At 46.8% G+C, this 17,655-nt stretch overlaps 1 protein-coding gene across 3 annotated transcripts in view; it reads left to right on the forward strand.

The window, feature by feature from the left end:
- Positions 1–17,655, forward strand: part of MICAL2 (microtubule associated monooxygenase, calponin and LIM domain containing 2) — a 133,211-nt gene that overhangs the window by 93,436 nt on the left and 22,120 nt on the right. For all 3 annotated transcript variants that reach the window (XM_065065319.1, XM_065065318.1, XM_065065320.1), the window contains 5 exons: positions 3,615–3,807; positions 6,590–6,759; positions 9,414–9,488; positions 13,297–13,394; positions 15,608–16,967. In XM_065065319.1, coding sequence (XP_064921391.1) covers positions 3,615–3,807; positions 6,590–6,759; positions 9,414–9,488; positions 13,297–13,394; positions 15,608–16,967 — 1,896 coding nt within the window. The remainder of the gene's footprint in view (positions 1–3,614; positions 3,808–6,589; positions 6,760–9,413; positions 9,489–13,296; positions 13,395–15,607; positions 16,968–17,655) is intronic.

Consider the following 17,655-nt stretch of genomic DNA (forward strand, 5'->3'; position numbering starts at 1 on the left):
GAGCCTCCAGGCTTCTGTTTGACTTGGCCACACGCTTTCTCCGTGGTGTTTACGTGACTCCAGCAGCAGCTCATCCCTGCTCTCTGTACTCAGCCCATACCCCTCTTGTGCTCAGGGATTGGAATCTCTCTTTTGTGGGAGCCCGAAGTGCTTCACCAGGCTGCGTTTCACCACAGCGCCTGCGTGTGGGGTCGGGGTTTCAGTCCAGCACCACGGGAAGGGCTGCTTTTTAGGAGGGACCGGTCAAACTGCATATCATCATCACAGCCTACAAAAAAACGCTGACACTTGGGCAGCTGGGACATCTTTGTCTTTTGTTTTTCCAATCCTGTTACCCAAGGCACAGCCCTGTGATGAGAAACAGCAGTACTCACTTTAATCTTTTCTAATGTCCTGTGAAATCTATAACCTGCCATTTGAGGTAATGTGGATGGAAACACCAAGGCGACCCAGTTTCTTTCTGCTTTTTTTTGGAGTGCAACATAGCGTATTTAAATTTATATTCCACAATAGAAATATTATGTAAATACATTAGTAGGAAGTGGTTTTGCTTCCTAACCATAGAGTGGTTTGGGTTGGAAGGGACCTTTAAGTGATCCTTTAGGGACACCTAGTTCAACCCCCCTGCCATGTGCAGGGATGCCTTTCAGTAAATCACAGTGGATGCTAAAGGCAGGATACCGATCTTAAACCTGATTAGTATCACTATGAATACAAACTTATCTTGCTCAGAAGGGCCTTGGCTGTCTAACAGATTCCTGTGAGATCCAACTTTTAGGTGCAGAATTCAAGGAGTGATAATGTGATACCAAAAAAAGAAAAGTAAAAATAAGCAAGCACAGAAATGTAACACTTCAGAGAGAGGTGACAATGCCATCCATCACTGACATCCTGAGGTCCTTCACCAGCTCTGACTATTATGTCTGTAATGATTTAAAACCTGGATGGAACAGGCTATTGCAGAGGGACTCGACTTGAAATCTGTTCGCGTTCAGGAACCACACAGGGAATTGTTTTAGGTTGTCTGTCTGTCTGTGGGTTTCGATGCTCTCCAGCTGTGTGTCTGTTAGTCATAAACATGTTTTCTCCTCTTTCCTGTTAGTGTGGCTGGGGAAGCATTAATGCGCTGGATGGGGAGGCAATACGTACTGACAGTGCAAACAAATGGCAAAACTGACTTTCTTCAACAGCCGCTTGCAGTGTCCTTGGGCAGTGCTTGTTGCCAGCGTGGGTATTTGGTTTTGCTTGCTCTGATTTTCATATAAAACACAGCATCATTTAAAGAGAAAGTTGAGTTGAAGGACTCGGGTTTTACAAATGGGCTCACAAGACTGCTTTCCACTTCGTTTTGGGAGAGTAGAAATGGTACCTCGTGGTCCAGCCCAGCTCTGGGGGTGGGGGCTGATCCCAGGAGGATTTCGTGCCCTGTGTGAGGAAGGACAGCCGTGCCCTGGTATGGGCAGCTGTTCCCTGCTGACCCATGGACTCCCACGCTGCTGCCTGGACGCTGGGGCTTTGTGTGTGCTGCCCACGAGAGGTTTTGGGGTGAGCGGCCTGGTTGGGGCAAAGTAGAAGTCAGGCTTAGAAACGGGAGAGGGGTGAATTTCTGTCTCCCAAAGGAAACAGAATCTCTTCAGTCAATAAACTTGTGGTTGCTGTGGTGCCAGTGAGCTGGACGTAGAGCCTGAGCATGTGTTTTCACATGGGAGCATCTTGCTCTGGAGGGGCAGTGAGCTGCTCCTCCTTCCTGCTTGGCGTCTCGGACATAGAAGTAGAATTAAAAACAAGCAAACAAACAAAAAAATACACACAAAACTGTAGTGAGCAGTGAAATTCTGAGCAAAAAACCCACATGGGCTTTTATAAGGGGTGAAAAAGGCCACCGCAGCCTTTTGGAAAGCAGAATGCTCTGTGCCGCTTGGGAAAATCATAATCAGTAAAATTACTAGGAAAATGACCATACAGCCATGGTGCTCTGTGAGCACAAGTAAGAGAGCTTCACCAGGCCAGTGCAAGAGTTGTACCGGTAGAGCAGTCATCCCTGTCACCAGCAGCTGGGCTTTCCTTGGTGATGCTTATTTTCAAACATAGAGGGGGTGAGCACAAATGATAACTGGGAGAGGCGCAAAAGCTCAGAACACCAGTTTTCTTTTTCTGGGGGAGGCTGGGAACTACCCAAATCAGGCAAGATAAAGGTGTAACTCTGCTGTTACAGCTTGTTTTGAGAACCTTGTTTTGCAGCTCCACAGAAAAATGGTAATAGGGAAGGGAACAGTGATCGACAGACCAAGTGATCTGAGGTGGGATTAAAGCTCGGTGCAGTGTGGGATGTGTACCCATGACATCTGTGATATCAAGAGCAGCAACACCCAGAGGTCGGTGCTTCCTGGGTGTGAGTGAACAGTCATGGGCGACATCCCAGGGAGAGCCCTGGGGTCTGCAGACAGGGAATTGCTGCTCCGGCAGGTCCCATGGGCCAGCGCTTGGGCTCTGTGGTGTATATAATCTATAATCCCCCAGGATCTGCCTGTAGCACTCTTGCTCCAGGCAGGTTTGTTTTCCATGTTAGCACTGGATGTCCAAGTTAAAAGCCCTTGCTAAGTGGAGGACAGGATGAGTGCACTCCTGCAATATATGAAGAAGCTGCATGCTAAAGAAGAGTTTAATTGATGCTTACTAGATAGTTTGCTCTAACAGATGAAAAAACAAGCCATGTTCCAGGTCTGTTTTTTTTTTTTCTGCTTATACAGGTGTAAATTAGAAGCAACGGTGTTGAATTAATTGTGGTGAAAGCACCACACATGGGAGGTGAATCAAGCAAAGCCACTCTCCCAGAGCTTGGCATTTCTCCCTTTTGCACCAAGCCCCAGGTGATGCAGATGATATGTTTGTATTTGCTTGTGCAGGAGGTTGTGGATAGGTGAGGTTGCTCAGAAATCAAGGATTTCACAGGGAGAGATGATCTCCTGTCTTTGGCTCTGTCTGTATCACCTGGGAAACTTGGCTTTATTCTTCCTGCCTGAATGTGAATTCAGGGATGGTGCTGTTTAACTGCTGTGATGTCGCTTCTCTTCCCAAATCAGTGTCTGCATTTGCTGCACACACTCAAAAACAACCTGAGGAGCCTGTGTTTATTTTGCTCACTCCCACTGTCCTAAACTAACCTAAAATTGTGATAAAACGCTGAAGTTTTAGCCACCCAAGCAAGGCTGGTCCATCTGCCTCCTGCCACGTGCACATGTATAGCCTGAAAAGAGACCATAAATCCCTGCTTGTGTAGCTAGCATGTGATTTTGTTACCACTGGCACCAGGCACCCAGCCCAATGCCCATTTTACCAAGTGGTGTGAGAACCTGCAGGTGTAAAAACTGAGGCTGCCCCTGGAGTTTTCAACTCCTTGCATCCAAGCTGACAAACCCTGGGCTGTACTGTGGGCTGAAGGGACGCTCTTTGCCATACCGGGGTGTTGCTGCATGCAGCTCGCCCATGGGAACAGGATGGGGCCCCACGTGGAAACTGCCGGTGGTGGCCAAGGATCACCCAAATGAGATGAGGTCCCCCCAGCAGACCTCCTTCTCTCCTAACGCCCTGCTATCACCTTTGTGCTTTCCCAGACCGCTGCCTGCCCGTGGCTGATGAGCCCATCTCCCCGAAGAAGGCCAAGAGCATCCCCAAGCGCCACGACCTGGAGAGCTGGCTCTCACCCCCTTCCCCTGAGTGGGCCACTGTGAGGGTCATCCCTGAGGAGGAGATGACCGAGCACAATCTTCTCGCGATCCGTGTCATGGTCACCAGTGATACAAGCAGGTACTTCAAAATAGAAATAAGCCTATAGAAAACCCACAAGAACAGCTTGGTTTTCTCTGGAACACTAAGGAAGAATATAACAAAATATAGTGATACAACTGGGGGGTGGAGGAAGGGGAAGACAAACAGCTCAGAATAACAATTGTTCTTTACCACAGCCATAAATCCCCCCAGACACATGACTCACTTTGCAGGAAATCTTCAAACATTCACATCCCACACAGAGGCCTGAATCAGAGAGAAAAACATTGCCCTGATCAGCCCAGGTTCAGCTCTTTGTGCACCAAAAAAATGTCTGTTTGGGGATTAGGGCAGTGGGCGTGTTGTGGCAAAAGGTGCGTCCTGTGACGTGGTCGCCTGCCACCTTGGGCATCACCACGCAGCTCTGCACCCCAGGCCTCCCCCAGGGCGTTTGAGGGCCTGCCCATCCCTAAGAAATCTGAAATTTGATGATCCTTGGGGAGCTGTCAGAGGAAGCCCGATTTCTGTGAACAAATTAGACTATATTGGCTTTCTGGGCAGAATTCTGTGGGAGTTCATCCTGTCTAAATATTAGATTGGTATCTCCTGAGTAAAGCAGTTTTCCTTACTGAGAGATAAGAAAGAAGACGGAGAGAAAAAAAAAAAAGGCAAGCCTAAAGCCAACTGTTGTGAACAGAGTGTTAGTGTGTGAATGAGGAAGCTTGTTCAAATACTTAACATCCTTTACACACCTATTTGTGGTGTTGCATATATCTTCTGGTGCTGAGCAATGCTGTTAGAAATGCAACTTTCTGCTGTTCCCTGCTGTGGGTTTAAATGACGTTTGTGCTCTGCTGTGTGGGTCTGGGTGTTCCTCTGAGCAAGGATGACACTCTCTGGGGTTCCTCTTTCGTGGGGGATGGAGAGCTTGGGGAAGGGTTTCCTACCTGTGGGGCAGAGCCCCCCGCAGAGCGTGTGCTTGTATCCCTCGCTAATACCCTCCGGCTCGAAGCGATGAGAGTCAACTAATCCCTCTGATCTGAGGGATCAGCTCCCTTTCCCGTGGCTGGACGGCAAGGCCCCTGGTTCCTCGCCAGCGGGACATGGCACGGGGTGTGACGCCATGTCTGTCACTGCTGTGGCCGATGCCATCGGCTCCGAGGTCAGGTCAGCCTCCTGCTGCTGCAGCAGCTCAGGAGCCCTTTGCCTAGTGTGGCTTGGCAGGTCAGACCCTGCCAAAAAAGGAAGGAATGAGAGAAATAGCAAGTCACTTGGTGGAAAGGGGAGAATGACCAGCTCGGTGACACAGTTTTGCAGTTCAGGCTTCAGGTACCTCTGAAGAATGACCACCTATCAAGCTGAAATCAGAGGACAAGCCTGGTACTATAGCATTTACATCCTTGCTAGCCAAGGAAAAGAAACATTTTGCTCTTTAAAGCAGAAATATATCAATCAATGTTAATGGCAGCTCTTTTTATGTGGCACTCTGCCTGATCTCAGTGTGATATCTCCCCATCCACACAGGAACTCAGCTATCAAAAGCTTCGTATATTAGTATTTATATATATATATATATGTGTGTATGCTTGACACAACTTGAAAGACACCTAAAAAGTATGTGTTAGTGGTGACATTTAAGGTCACTCTGATTCATCCTGCCCGAGAGAACAGCACGCCCAGAGCTGTGCTCCCATCCTCGCTGCCTGGCCAGCCCGGCCTCTCGGCTGTGCTGAGTTCCTCTGGGCAAAGTGGGGCTGCAGGGCTGGCGGGCGCTTCCTGTATGGCATTTAGGCTGGCTTTATGCTGTATGCAGCCTTTCCTTTAGCTCTTCTTCCTCCTGCCTCCCAGGCTGTGCCTTGGGCTGGGGTAATAAATCTTTACATTCTACAACCCAGTTCAGTATAAACACCAAATAGCTTTCTCCTGCCATGCCAACAGGGCTACTCATGGTGTAAGTTCCTCTATTTTTAAGGTAGAGCTATTAATCATTATAATAAATCTATGAATTAAGTTAGCAGAGTTGTTTGCATTAAAAATAGGCTGAGTGGGGTGGTGGCACGCTTATGTATGGTGATCAGAAGGCCTGTTGCCTACAGTCTGGCCTTTAGAGATGAAAGAAATCCTATGATCATTTAAAAAAGGACTAATAATCACCTCAAACAGACATTGTCCTGCCTAGAGGCAAGGTCGCAACGTGTGCCATTCACATGTGTTTGTGTCGCATATTTTTAATTACATTTAAGGAAGGAGATGCCAGGATCTGCCCCTGTGATTGGATCAGGTGCCTTGTTGCGTTTGCTGTTCCATGGGCTGTCAAGGGCTCGGCCTGCAAGTTCCCTATGGCATACCTCTTATTTCCAAAACTCTGTGGTGACCAGGTAAAAAGTGTAGAGCTGTGACCTCACGCCTTGCTTCTAGGCTGACCATGGCATTGAAAATGCCGCTGTTTCCCTTTCTTCATCTCAGTACAGATTTGCAGGCAGAAGGACCTGTCCTTGCTAACTGAGCTGTGGTGTTTCACCCCAAGTCCCTCTCGGTGGCAGTTTGATTCCATAGAGGTCACGGCTGGGAATCCAGGCAGCAGAAATCTGATGGGAAAAGGGATATCTCAGCTGCGTAGCACCTACTGCAAATTACAGTCCTGTAATAACAACAAAGAAAGCAAAATGAGGATGTCAGCTCTGTCTGTAAAACATCTGTTTTTCTGTGGCCCATGCCGCTGTCAGGGCTGACGCTGGTGCTTGTTGCACTGGATAGTAATGAATACCTCCATGCTGTGCATCTTCTGACATGTCCTGCTTCTTGCACTTATTTCCTGTAGCTCTGATCTGGAGTCTGATTTTAATGGTGACTCGAACTCGGAGGTGAGCGAAGGACAGACTTCATTGCTGGAGCCCCCCACCTGCCTGAGGCCCATCCGGAGGTGGACATCACTTGCCAGGAGCCCTGTGGTGCCAGAGGAAAGCCCCAAAACATCCAAAGTTGCTGATGGTAAGCAGTGTCCCAAGCTGGGGATGCTCCAGCAACCTCTCCTGAGGGATAAAGCTGGGGTTAGGGGAAGAGGTTTTGAAGAGAAGGCTGTTCTCTGCTGTGTGATCAGGTTGCGCCCATTAATGGTGTCTTTTTTTGGGAGGATTTCTGAGGTTTGGGTGCCGTAGCTGAAACAGCATTTCTGTGATGCAGGGTACCCTGGAGTAGTCATGCCTTAGCTTGCAGGGGTGGAATGAATGTTTTCCCAACAGTAAAAAAATGTGGACATTATTAGCAGCCCATGCAATATCTGTGGCATTGTATAAGCAAGGCTGATTTGGGGAAGCATGAGAGAGCTCAGCTTCATTCAGTTTGTATTTCTATCAGTAGCTGCTTAAAATTTTTGTATCCAGTGAAAGCGTGAGGAAAGGATATAGCCAGCAGGGAGGTGGGTAGAGATTTAGGAACAGTCGGCCTCCAAATGGAACCTCCTCTGGAGCTAGAGGAGGTCAGAACTGAAAAATGTGCTAAAAACAGCCAAAGAGGGGCCTTTGTGGAAAATGAGGGGTACCATGTTCCAGGACTGCATGGTGATGTGTTTTGAAGCCATGGCAGATCTTCCACTTTTGAAAGCATCTCCCGTCCTTTGCTGGGCTCACTCTCCTGGGTTTCTCCCCTTGGAAGAGCTTCGCGAGGGATGCACAACTGCATGCACCGCAGGGGCTGGCAGCAGAGCTGCAGCACCTTGAAGCAGCTCCTCCCTGACACCGCAGAGAAGAAAACCTGTCTTTAGGGCTCCTGAAGGAGAATGCTGCATGTTCTCACTTCTCACAAGAAATTTGTGTTATTTTCTCTGAAATCCTAACAAGGAAAGCCAAAAGCAGCTGTTTTAGAAGGTGCGTGTGTAAGCCAGCCCCTGGGCTGCAGAGTGTTACTATGGGGCTCAGGCAAGGTGAGCAGGACCTTTCCATTCATGGAGTGGAAACCACTGCTATTAGCTTGGGCTGGAGAGGAAGCATGCAGATACTGCTGGCTGAGACTGCTGGCGGCTTAGCCTGACCTTGGGACAAGTGGGATGTTTCTGCCTGGCTGGCAAAATATAGCAGACAAAGGGAGCGGTCAGTAAGCAGATGAAGTAATGCATTATATGAAGGCAAGAGGGAAACCCAGTGTGTCAAGTGCTGTATCCCTATGGGCTTGTGTGCCGGCATCGTTCATGGCAGCTGTGCTCCACAGGCCATGGAGACGGGGTACCAACACTGACCCATCTCCTGGGTGCTGCTATGGGCACAGACCTGCGCTGATGTTGCCCCTGGCTTTTGGGCCAGGGTGGTTGTGCTGCTGCAACGTGCAGATGGAGCAAGGGAGCAGCTGTCTGGACAGGGTGTGCAGATGCACCCATGGAACCTGAGGGTTCTCCCAGCAAGTTTTTCGCCTTCAGCTTTATGTGCGGCAGTCATTTGTATTCAAGTTCTCAGGTCTTCCTGTATACTGACAGCTCATGGCTGTACCCCAAGAAACTTGATGGGCCTTGGGGTTTGATAATTGCATTTGGTTTTATCACTCTTGTCTATGTTAAAACCAGCTTGTATTTCAGGCGTTGGCTGTGCCTGGACAGGGGATGGATTTCCAAAGCCTGGTAGAAATGGGTAGAGCTCCTGGATTTTAGTCTGGTGTTTGAACTTAATTGCATATTTAAAATACATGGTTATGCTAAACATTGTGATGTTATGGGCATTATTGGCATATTTTTACATAAGAGGTCTATGTGGTGCTAAAGTATTGAGGTCCTTTGATTTGTCCTTGCCCAGACCACCTCAGCCTGGGTTATGCGTAACTCTGCAGGGACTGTTGTGAGGAAGTCACTTGTTCTTCCTTCATGCAAGGTACCTTCTGTCAGACCGTGCTTTAGTGACAGAAGAGCTGAAAAATAGTTTTGCCAAAAAGAAAAGGCCACCAGCATTCATTTCTTCCCATCCCCCACCACCCCCACATCCATATATGCATTCTTAATCTGAGTATAAAAGAGGGGATTTCATACTGTAATTTAAATTGATTCTTGAATAACAAACCCCTTGTTTAGGGCAAGAAAAGGACAGCAACAAGCCCCAAAGGGTGCCCAGCAGCATGTGACCCTGTGCAGTCACTGAAGGATTTTGTCCCTTTTTCCACCCCAATTTCATGCTGTCCCCACCCCCCGCTGCTAATGTCACCTCCTCACCACGCCAGCCGGGTTAACCAGATCGTCATGAGCAGCCTGTTAGCTCTGCATCCTCACCCGGCTTCATCGCAGCATCCCGAAGCTTTTACCCCTTCAGTCTGTCCCCTCGCCCGTCTGTCTGTCTGTCTGCTCGTGCCGACTTCACTGAGAAAAGAACCGGTATTGTTTTGGGGGTAAATGGGAAGGATTATGGTAACACATGAGCTCCTTTCCCTTTATCGCCTCCCGGCCTCGGCACAGCCGGGTGCGCGCTGCCCCCTGCCGGCCACCGCGGGGATGGGACTGGGATAGGGGGGAGCCTGGTCAAAAACCAACCCTCCACCCCCCCTGCATGTGGGTTGCTCTTGGTTTTCGTGGTGGTTTTGGTGTTGTGGTGTGTGTGTTTGTTTGTTCCCCCCTGTTCTCTGTGGTTTGCTACGTTTTCTGACCATGTGTCTTTTCTCTTTCTGCTCAGCCCTACAGAGAGCCAACAGTTTTCACTCCACAGCATTAAATAAGTACCAGAATTGGAGGAAAAAGCTCCAAACGAGTGAGTAAAGCCTGAGAAGCAATTTTATCTTCTATTTGTGCTGTCTCCTGTTTTCCTCTCTCTTAAATGTTAATTTCTCCTTTAAAACTTTGGTAGATGAGAAAAATCGAGATCTAAAATGCACCAAATATTTATTTTCCATTTTCTTGTCCTCAGAAGATCAAATTCCCTCTGTGTGACTGTCCCCTATGTTATTACACCCACCAGCAAGTGGCATCCACTTCAATTCTCTAGCTGAGAAAATGCAACCCTATCCCAGAGCCACGTATTACATCTCTAGCCATGTGTGCACCAATTGCTTTTGATCAGGTGCAAGGATGGGTCTAACATTTTGAGTATCACTTATTAGAAATGCTCCTGGAGGTGCCTATTTACACCCATCTACAGGTGCCCTATCACCTTTTTTTGGTTGTTTTGGGGTTTTTTTGGTGTTTGGTTGGGTTGGGTTTTTTTTGGTGGTGGTGGTTTTTTTGTTTGTTTTTGGTTGTTTTTTGTTTGGTTGTTCTGATTTGGTTTTTTGTTTGTTTTTGTTGGAAAAAACCAAGGTGTTTCTGAGTTACTAACAGCCCCACTAAGGACTTGCAGGTACATGCTGGGATTGATCATACCCGTAGGGCAACTGGGTGAGCCCACCAGCAGCCCAGACCATCTCAAAACATGGTTAGAAATGCAGTTGTATCTGTCAGACTGGGGTATTGACAACCTTCAGAAAAAAAATGAATGTACAGCAGCCAAAAGAAGTGATTTGTGCCTGTGACTGAGTGCCACAATTTCTGGTCATGGAGACGCGGGTTTTGGGGAATGGTGGTGACAGGTACTCTTCAACCCTGCCCTCAGCTGTCCTCTGCAACAGAGGGGATTTCTGTTGCTGTTCAGGGTCCCAGTTGCCTTCAGAGAAGTTAAGGGCTCTGCTCCTGAAGCAAGTAGGATCCCTTCGTCCATTATGGGACCAGCATTCAAGCAGAGGCATCTTGTTTGGTTTGAATATGCAAGCAAGCTTCAAGATTATTTGCAAGTACTCACTCTGGGAAGAATTTTTATATCTCAAACGAGGAGACAAGCTGCATCTCTCCTTCCCAGCACTGACCTCACCTCCAAGATAGATGCCTTCAGATGCTCATGAGCGCTGTCGCCACTGACCCTGTGGTCCCTTGGAGGTGTCCCATGCCACACTTCTGGGATAACTCAGTAAATCTCAGTAGAGGATGCACAGGGTCCTTTCCCAGTCCTGAGAGGATGCTCCCACCAAGCTCGACTGCCCTCTGGAGCAGCCACACGGGACGTCCCACGCGGGGACACGCTGTCCCATGCCTGGGATGGGGAAGGCAGAGCAGGGTGCCCTCAAAAATTCCCAGTGTCAACCTCGGGGTTGTCTCTGAGCACTATACAGAATTTAAGTACTGGCTTATAATAAGGTGTTGGCTTCACCAAAGACTTGGATTTAAAATCTTGCCTTAACTGATCTCAGTTTTTAAAATGCCAAACAAATGTGATTATTCCAGGTTTGAGGGGGGGAGGGAAAGAAAGACTGTGAGAGAGGAAAAAAAGACTTAATTTCGATTCATTTTCAGCTTGTTCTCAGCAACCGCATTACTTAATCATTTGCCGATTAATTTTCCCATCATTCCATTAAAATCTTCCATGTGTCTCCGAATGGCTCTAGAGGGAGCTAAAGGCCTTTGAGAAGGAAATGATACGCTGAATAAATTCGTCCGAAGCTCAAGCATACAGTTAAAAACGAGGTGTAAAGCACACTCAGCATATACTGGGAACAGAATAAAGGCTTTTTTTACTCTCTGGAGGAACACTGTAAGTCTTAGTTTCTATATTTAATCCACTTAATATTTGGTTACAAGAATTCATGTGATCATCACTCACATGAAAGCAAAATCTGTCTCCTTCTCAGACTTATTTCCCAAAACACATATGTTTCATAAACAGCACAGAGTACGCGTCCAAGGAAAGGAAATCGGTGTCATGGTTATGTTGACTGAAAGGCTCAGAGCAGGATATTACCTTTCAAAATCTTTAATCCCTGTTGCATGGCCACAGGGAACGCCACACCCTTAATTTATCTTAGTCAATTCAAGTAGCTTTTGGGCCAAACAGATTGTGCTAGTGCCCTAGGGAACTTTTTTTTAAAAAAAAAAAAAAACCTGTTTTGCATGTCAAGCTGCAAATTTGGGTTCAGCATCTTGGTTGGAACATATCCATTATCTCTGAGAATGGCAGCAAGTTATGGCTTTGTGTGAAGCAATGCCCTGTCCTTGTGAGCTAATGCACACCCAGGAGAGCTGCAGTGGGAGCAGTTCTCCCCATGGGCATGAGCCAATGTCCCGGAGCCCTGGGCTGTGGATTTTAAGCCCTCCTGAGTGTTATAGCTGCCACTCCTGCAGCAGTTGCGTTTCCCCTCGGTGTGCTGAGCTGTGATGTTTGCCTGTGTCAGGAGGCGAATGGATTTAGTGGATCAGGCGGAACCTCCCTGGCTCACTTATACAGGTAACAGTGGGTTCTCATTCTGGATTCTTATCTTTTCCCATGGTCAATTCGCTATACAGAATATAAAGGTCAACATGCATGGGTGGGAAAGGATCAGCACTTGTAGTGGGGATGGAGAATCAGGGTAGGGTGGACATAGGTTGTGAAAATGAAGATAGAGTAGCCCAGTTTTGATGCTACTTTCTTAGAGGACCATCACTGGACTTTCTGAATGTATCTGAAATTATTTGAAGGCTGTTTTTTCTCTTTCTTTTCCCCTCCGCTGAAAACTCAGTGCAAAAAGGTACAGAAAGCAAGACCAACAGCAGAGCAGAGTTATGGTATCCCTCTAACCAGCTGATAAAAGCTGGATTTGTCTCAGTTCAGCCCCTTTTGCTGGTCCCTATGGGAGTTCCTTAATGAACTCCAGTGCATCGTTTCCCTCTGTTCTTGACTAAAAGTAACAAATTGCATAGAGATTGGGAATGCACAGGTGAGACACTGAGAGAAAGGGAAAGTTGGTCTGTCCCCTGGCTTGCCTTTTCCGAAGTCCACATGCAGGAACTAATAATTGAGTTTGGGAGTTAATAATTCAGCTATAAATATACTTGTCATGTAAAAGCTTGACATGGTAATATCTTGGCTCTGGGATTCTTTTCTTCTGTCCAAAGATTATTTATTATGTAAAATTCCCACAGGCACAAATATTAGAGAGCTCTCCTGACTCCTTTCAGGTGCGAGTTACCTCCCCACTGTTGTTTCCAGCAGGTCTAAGCCTGTCTGTGCTAGTTTTGGTTCAAGGCCTCTAGCAGTTATTTACCTTGTCTGCTCCTCAGAGAGCCCCCAGCACACCGCCCGTGGACCTGACAGGGTTATTTTTGTCCCTGCTGCCTGCAGGTGGTTGTATTTCTCATTTCTTTCCCGCTCCGACAGACAGCCTGCTCAGAAGTCATCCATTTTCTTCATTTCTCGGAACTAGCCAAAGCTTCAAAAGTCGCTGGTTGTTTTGACTGTTTCTGCTTTTAAGGCCTGAAAGCCTTCTAAAGAGGGCTGATTTTCCAGAAAGTTTCCTGGAACTCAAAAGCCGCTTCACTACGTCCAGCCAAAAAGTAGAAGCAGTTCAGGTCCACCGATGAAAATGTCAACATGTGTTTGGCACAGTGTGCACACACATGTGAGTAAGGTCATAAATTTCATTACTGTATGTCAGCGTCTCAGGTACAACTGTGTCCAGCTGACTGCTTAACTTTCTACTCTTGTTCTTTAATTGCAAACTTTGTTTAAGACAAAAGCAATACAAATATGATGGTAAAATCCATGTCTGTGGCAGGTTTCCCTCTACTGTCAAGCAAGAAACCTGGGCTACGTGGGAAGGACAGCTCAGCCAGCTGCCAAAATGGTCCTGGGGAGGATCACTCCCAGACACAGGTATGAAGGAGAATTGTGCAGAGCAAACTGAGCGTAACTACTGTTAGGGCATGTCTGCTCACCCCAGGCTGTCTGAGCATCCCCTGCTCTTTCAAGTCATTTTGGTCCTCACAGTAACCACTAAGGTTGGAGTTATGCCTGTGCTACACACAGCGAAGAGACTTGGATGCTCTTATTGATGCAACCATTCCCAAATCATGCGGCTAAGTGGCATTTGCTTTCTGTGGGACTCAGACCTCAACTGCACTGAGAGTTAGGCACTAAACTGTTGCATCAGCCAACACGTAGGTACCACCACCCCACCCTTCCCTCACAGCACGGCGTTTAGCTGCTGTTGGGATTTTCTCTGTGCCACCAGGTTCTGCACAAAGGAGAGAAAAGCCCCCAGATCTCTGCCCCCGGTGTTCCCAAGCTGGCTGTTTGTCCACACATGTGGTTGTAGGGCTGGATGGAAGCATGTGGCGTGTTGGGCAAGGCCAGGTGCCAGCAGTGGTGGGATGAGTGTCATGCCCAAGTGACTTAAATGCCACTCGATTGCTGTGTATCACTGGGTGAAAGGCAAGTACCAGCACCAGCCTTGGAGAACAAATCTGGCAGCCAAGGACTCACATAGTGCTGGCCATAGGAAACCTGGCAGAGGGGGGTTTCAAACCATTACAGCCCTTAGATATAGGTGTGCTCCTGTCTAATGTTTGTCCCTTGCATCCAATAGGTAGAAGATCTATGTTCTTAATTTGCAGCAGGTCCTTGGCTCCACACCTCCCACAGCTCAGGAGCATCTTCAGCTTCCATCAGGACCTAGAATTTCCTTTGTATTTTCTGCCCTTTTCAAAACAAAAAAAAAAAAAAAAAAAGGCAAAGAGGGGTGGGCCTGTTGTAAATGCAGTGCTGCAGCTGGAGTCACGACCGACCATCCTGAGCAAAGGGCAGCACGTCCCTTGGACTCGGAGCTGGGTGGAGCGGGGACCAGCCCATATCCTCCATGTCCTAAACCCGTTGTCCTCATCCTTGGGTTGGACAGGATTAAAATTGCTTGACCTCGGGTCTGCTTTAGGAAAAAAATCAGGTGTTCCATGTCCACGGTGGTAGTTGAAATCCGGTGTAGGACAATAGGGCCAGGAAGGGCAGGTCCCATGGGAGCAGAGCTGCACAATGCTCCCTGGCCACGCTGTGCTCAAGGAGAGGTGACTCCACGCAGCTCCCAGTCTATAAACAGCACTTGGTGGCCTTTTTCTTACTCTAAAGAGAGAAGATTAAGAGAGTGTTCATTTGTTTATTGGTGTTTCTCATGGTTTTTTATGTGTCATCACGTCATCAAATGCAACAGTGAAACAGGGAACGATCATTATTACCTTCTGATGCTTCTGGGAAATGAGAAGTCAGATTAATGGCTTCACCCGTGTGAATGTGGGAGTCTGGCACATAAGTGGAAACAGGAATTGAATATTCTCACCATCCATTATCACGTAGCATTGAGGGTAAAATGCTTCCCTTTTAAGAAGAAAAAACAGAAAACCTCTGTTTTTGGTCTGCTGGCTAGATGATGTGGGCATTTATCCTTTCTACTATTGCCAGCAGATTTTGGTGGCTAGAATACTGAATTTAAATCTTCACCAAAGGAAAAAAAAAATGAGAGAAATAATTGAATTTTTTAAAACAATTATCTTGCATTTTACAATCTTTTCTGGGTCACTTAATTCCTACCTTCACTATGTAAGCATGCAATTTTATAAAAGTGGTTGGAGAGGATGGATTATGGTCCCTTGTGCTTGCTGGAAACCCTAAGGTGATGCAACTGGAATGCACATGGGAGAACAGAGCAGATCTGCTTTTGTTTGTTTTCCTGCAGATCGGACTGTTTGTTTCAAAGGAAAATATTAACGGCAATTCACAAAGATATGACAGATTCATAGCATGAATAGCATAATTTTTAACTAATAAAATTTCAAGTAGTATTAGATCCCCATTCCTAGAGAAATGTTAGCCCTTTAGAAAGAAAAGCTTTTCTTCTTATTGTATAATGATCTATGTGTGTATAATGATCTGTGTGTGTTTATGTGTATATAAAGTAAATATTATTAGTATTAGATTAAGAAAAGTAAATATTATTAGCATTACGTTAAGATTGAAATTGAATAAAATACTCTATGAAATAAAAGATACACTAAACTGTATTTTTCTACCCCCAAAATATTTTTTCTTGCCCTTAATAGTTATCATCTTACAAGAAACCACCAGAAGTTACAAGAGGACAGTTCAAACCTGACAGCCCAGTATTTCAAAGGAAAGAAAAATCCAGAGAGGTTTCTGGAGACATCCATCTGTATGTGCCCCATTGCCCTTTCCAGAGCAGCACCAGAGGTTCTACACGGACCCCTCCTGGGAATGGGACACTGGCTGCTGATTTTTCTGAGCCTAAAGATATAGATGGTGCCATTGGGACATACACAGCCCAGGGCTGGAAGGAAAGAAAACAGAAATATACCTCTGAACCAGAAGATTTTAACAGGAAGACAAAAGTGCTGCCATCTCTGGATTTGAAAGAGAAAGATGCCAAAAATACAAGGCACCCAGAAGAAAAGCTTGAGCAGGAATTGAAGGAAGCAAAAAAGAGGCTGATGCTTTGTACGCAACAGCATCCTGTGTTATATGATTCAAATGTGACGGACGTAGGTGGGACCAGTCCAGGGTATCGAAAGAAAGGAGCACTGAGGACTTCCGAGGAAAAGGATGCTGACTGGAGAAAAGATGTGTTTAAACTATCTAGTTGTCCTGTGCCTCTCTTATTCACAGATGATGCTCCACCAGCTTTGCCAGTTGACTCAAAGGATGCTTTGAGGAGTCCAGTTGTAGCTGCCAGGGAGCACACAGCTGGCCAGCCAAAATCACCACTGAGGCTCATAGCCAAGGCAATCAGGAGGTCCATTTTGGAGCCTCTAACCTCGTCTCCAGAAGGACCGAAGCACGACTCAGACAGCAAATCCAAAGGCTCTTCAGAACAGTCTTTCTTCAGCTTCCCCACTACTCCTGGCTCTTCCCTAAGCCAAAGGAATAGTAACAATAATAGAGCAAATAACACTCAGCCACAGGAGCCTGGAGTAGGGGAGTGGGCAGGAGAATATTTAGGAAATAGAAGCCCTCTCTCAAATCCATCTCGTTTTTCTGTCGGCTCTGAAGAGAAATCTCCAAGGAATTACAGTGAAGAGGTATCCTTCCCAGTCTACAGTTCTCACACCAGGTCTTTCAGGACAACAAGTATACATCAGAAATCATCTTGCACTAGGATGGAGGATGTCCCAGGTCTCCTGGAAAAGTTTAGCTTTAAAGAGACTCCTCCAGGAGCTCCCAAAGATGACAAATTTATCCATAATGAAAAGTACCTCCTTTCATCTCCAGAGCCCAAGAACATCTCCAAGAGCAATATGGACAACTCTGCACAGAAGGGTAGTCTTGGGTTGCTCTTTGATAGACTGAGAAGTAAAGTTCGTGACAGAGAAGGGAACTCCTTTGTGTCATCCCTTCCTTTCATGAGGGACCATTCTCCAGAAGACAGGCGACATTATCCTTCCACAGGTGAGGACCTGCGTGGAATTAATTATTTCTAGTAGTAGCACTTTAAGTTTATAGGACCTGTGTGTGATCATGCAAACACACATCTGCTGAATGCTATATTTCATTTATAGTTACTCTCTACATAGGAAGATTTAGTAAATGTGTGGTTTTGGTTAAGGTCTAGGAGTTGCTCGTGGTTTAAAGGAGCAGAGTGGATTTGCAAGCAGATCCCAGCACACTGGGCCCAGGTTTGCTCTGCTGCTGGCTGCTGTTCAAACCTGTTTCGGTCAGGAAAACATGCTCGCCGAGGCAGAAGGAGCGGCGGCGCAGAGCAGGATGCTGTGCACAGAGGCTGTGCTGTGGCATTGAGAGCCTTGTGGAAGGGGGAGTACAGCGAGCAAACAAGGATGAGCACCAAAAACTGCAGGGCAGTGTAGACTATGCTTAATAGCCTTTCCATGAGGAGCTCAGGCACTGAAGCAATACAGTTGCAATAGCAAGAAGCTTTGCTCTGCGTATGTGCTTTCTCGGCTGCTGTCTCTTCAGCTCTGTCTGCTGTTGTAGTGACTGAACTGTAGACATACTTTTGGGAGTTTTGCAGTGCCATTAATATCCCCTTGTTTTATTTGAGAGGGGATAGAACCTTATTGACCACTTCTGACCTATTTGTGAGTCTATTTGGGCAGTGATTAAAAGGCATCAATTTTCA

This window comes from Columba livia, chromosome 5, assembly GCF_036013475.1.
Source record: "Columba livia isolate bColLiv1 breed racing homer chromosome 5, bColLiv1.pat.W.v2, whole genome shotgun sequence".
NCBI lineage: Eukaryota > Metazoa > Chordata > Aves > Columbiformes > Columbidae > Columba > Columba livia.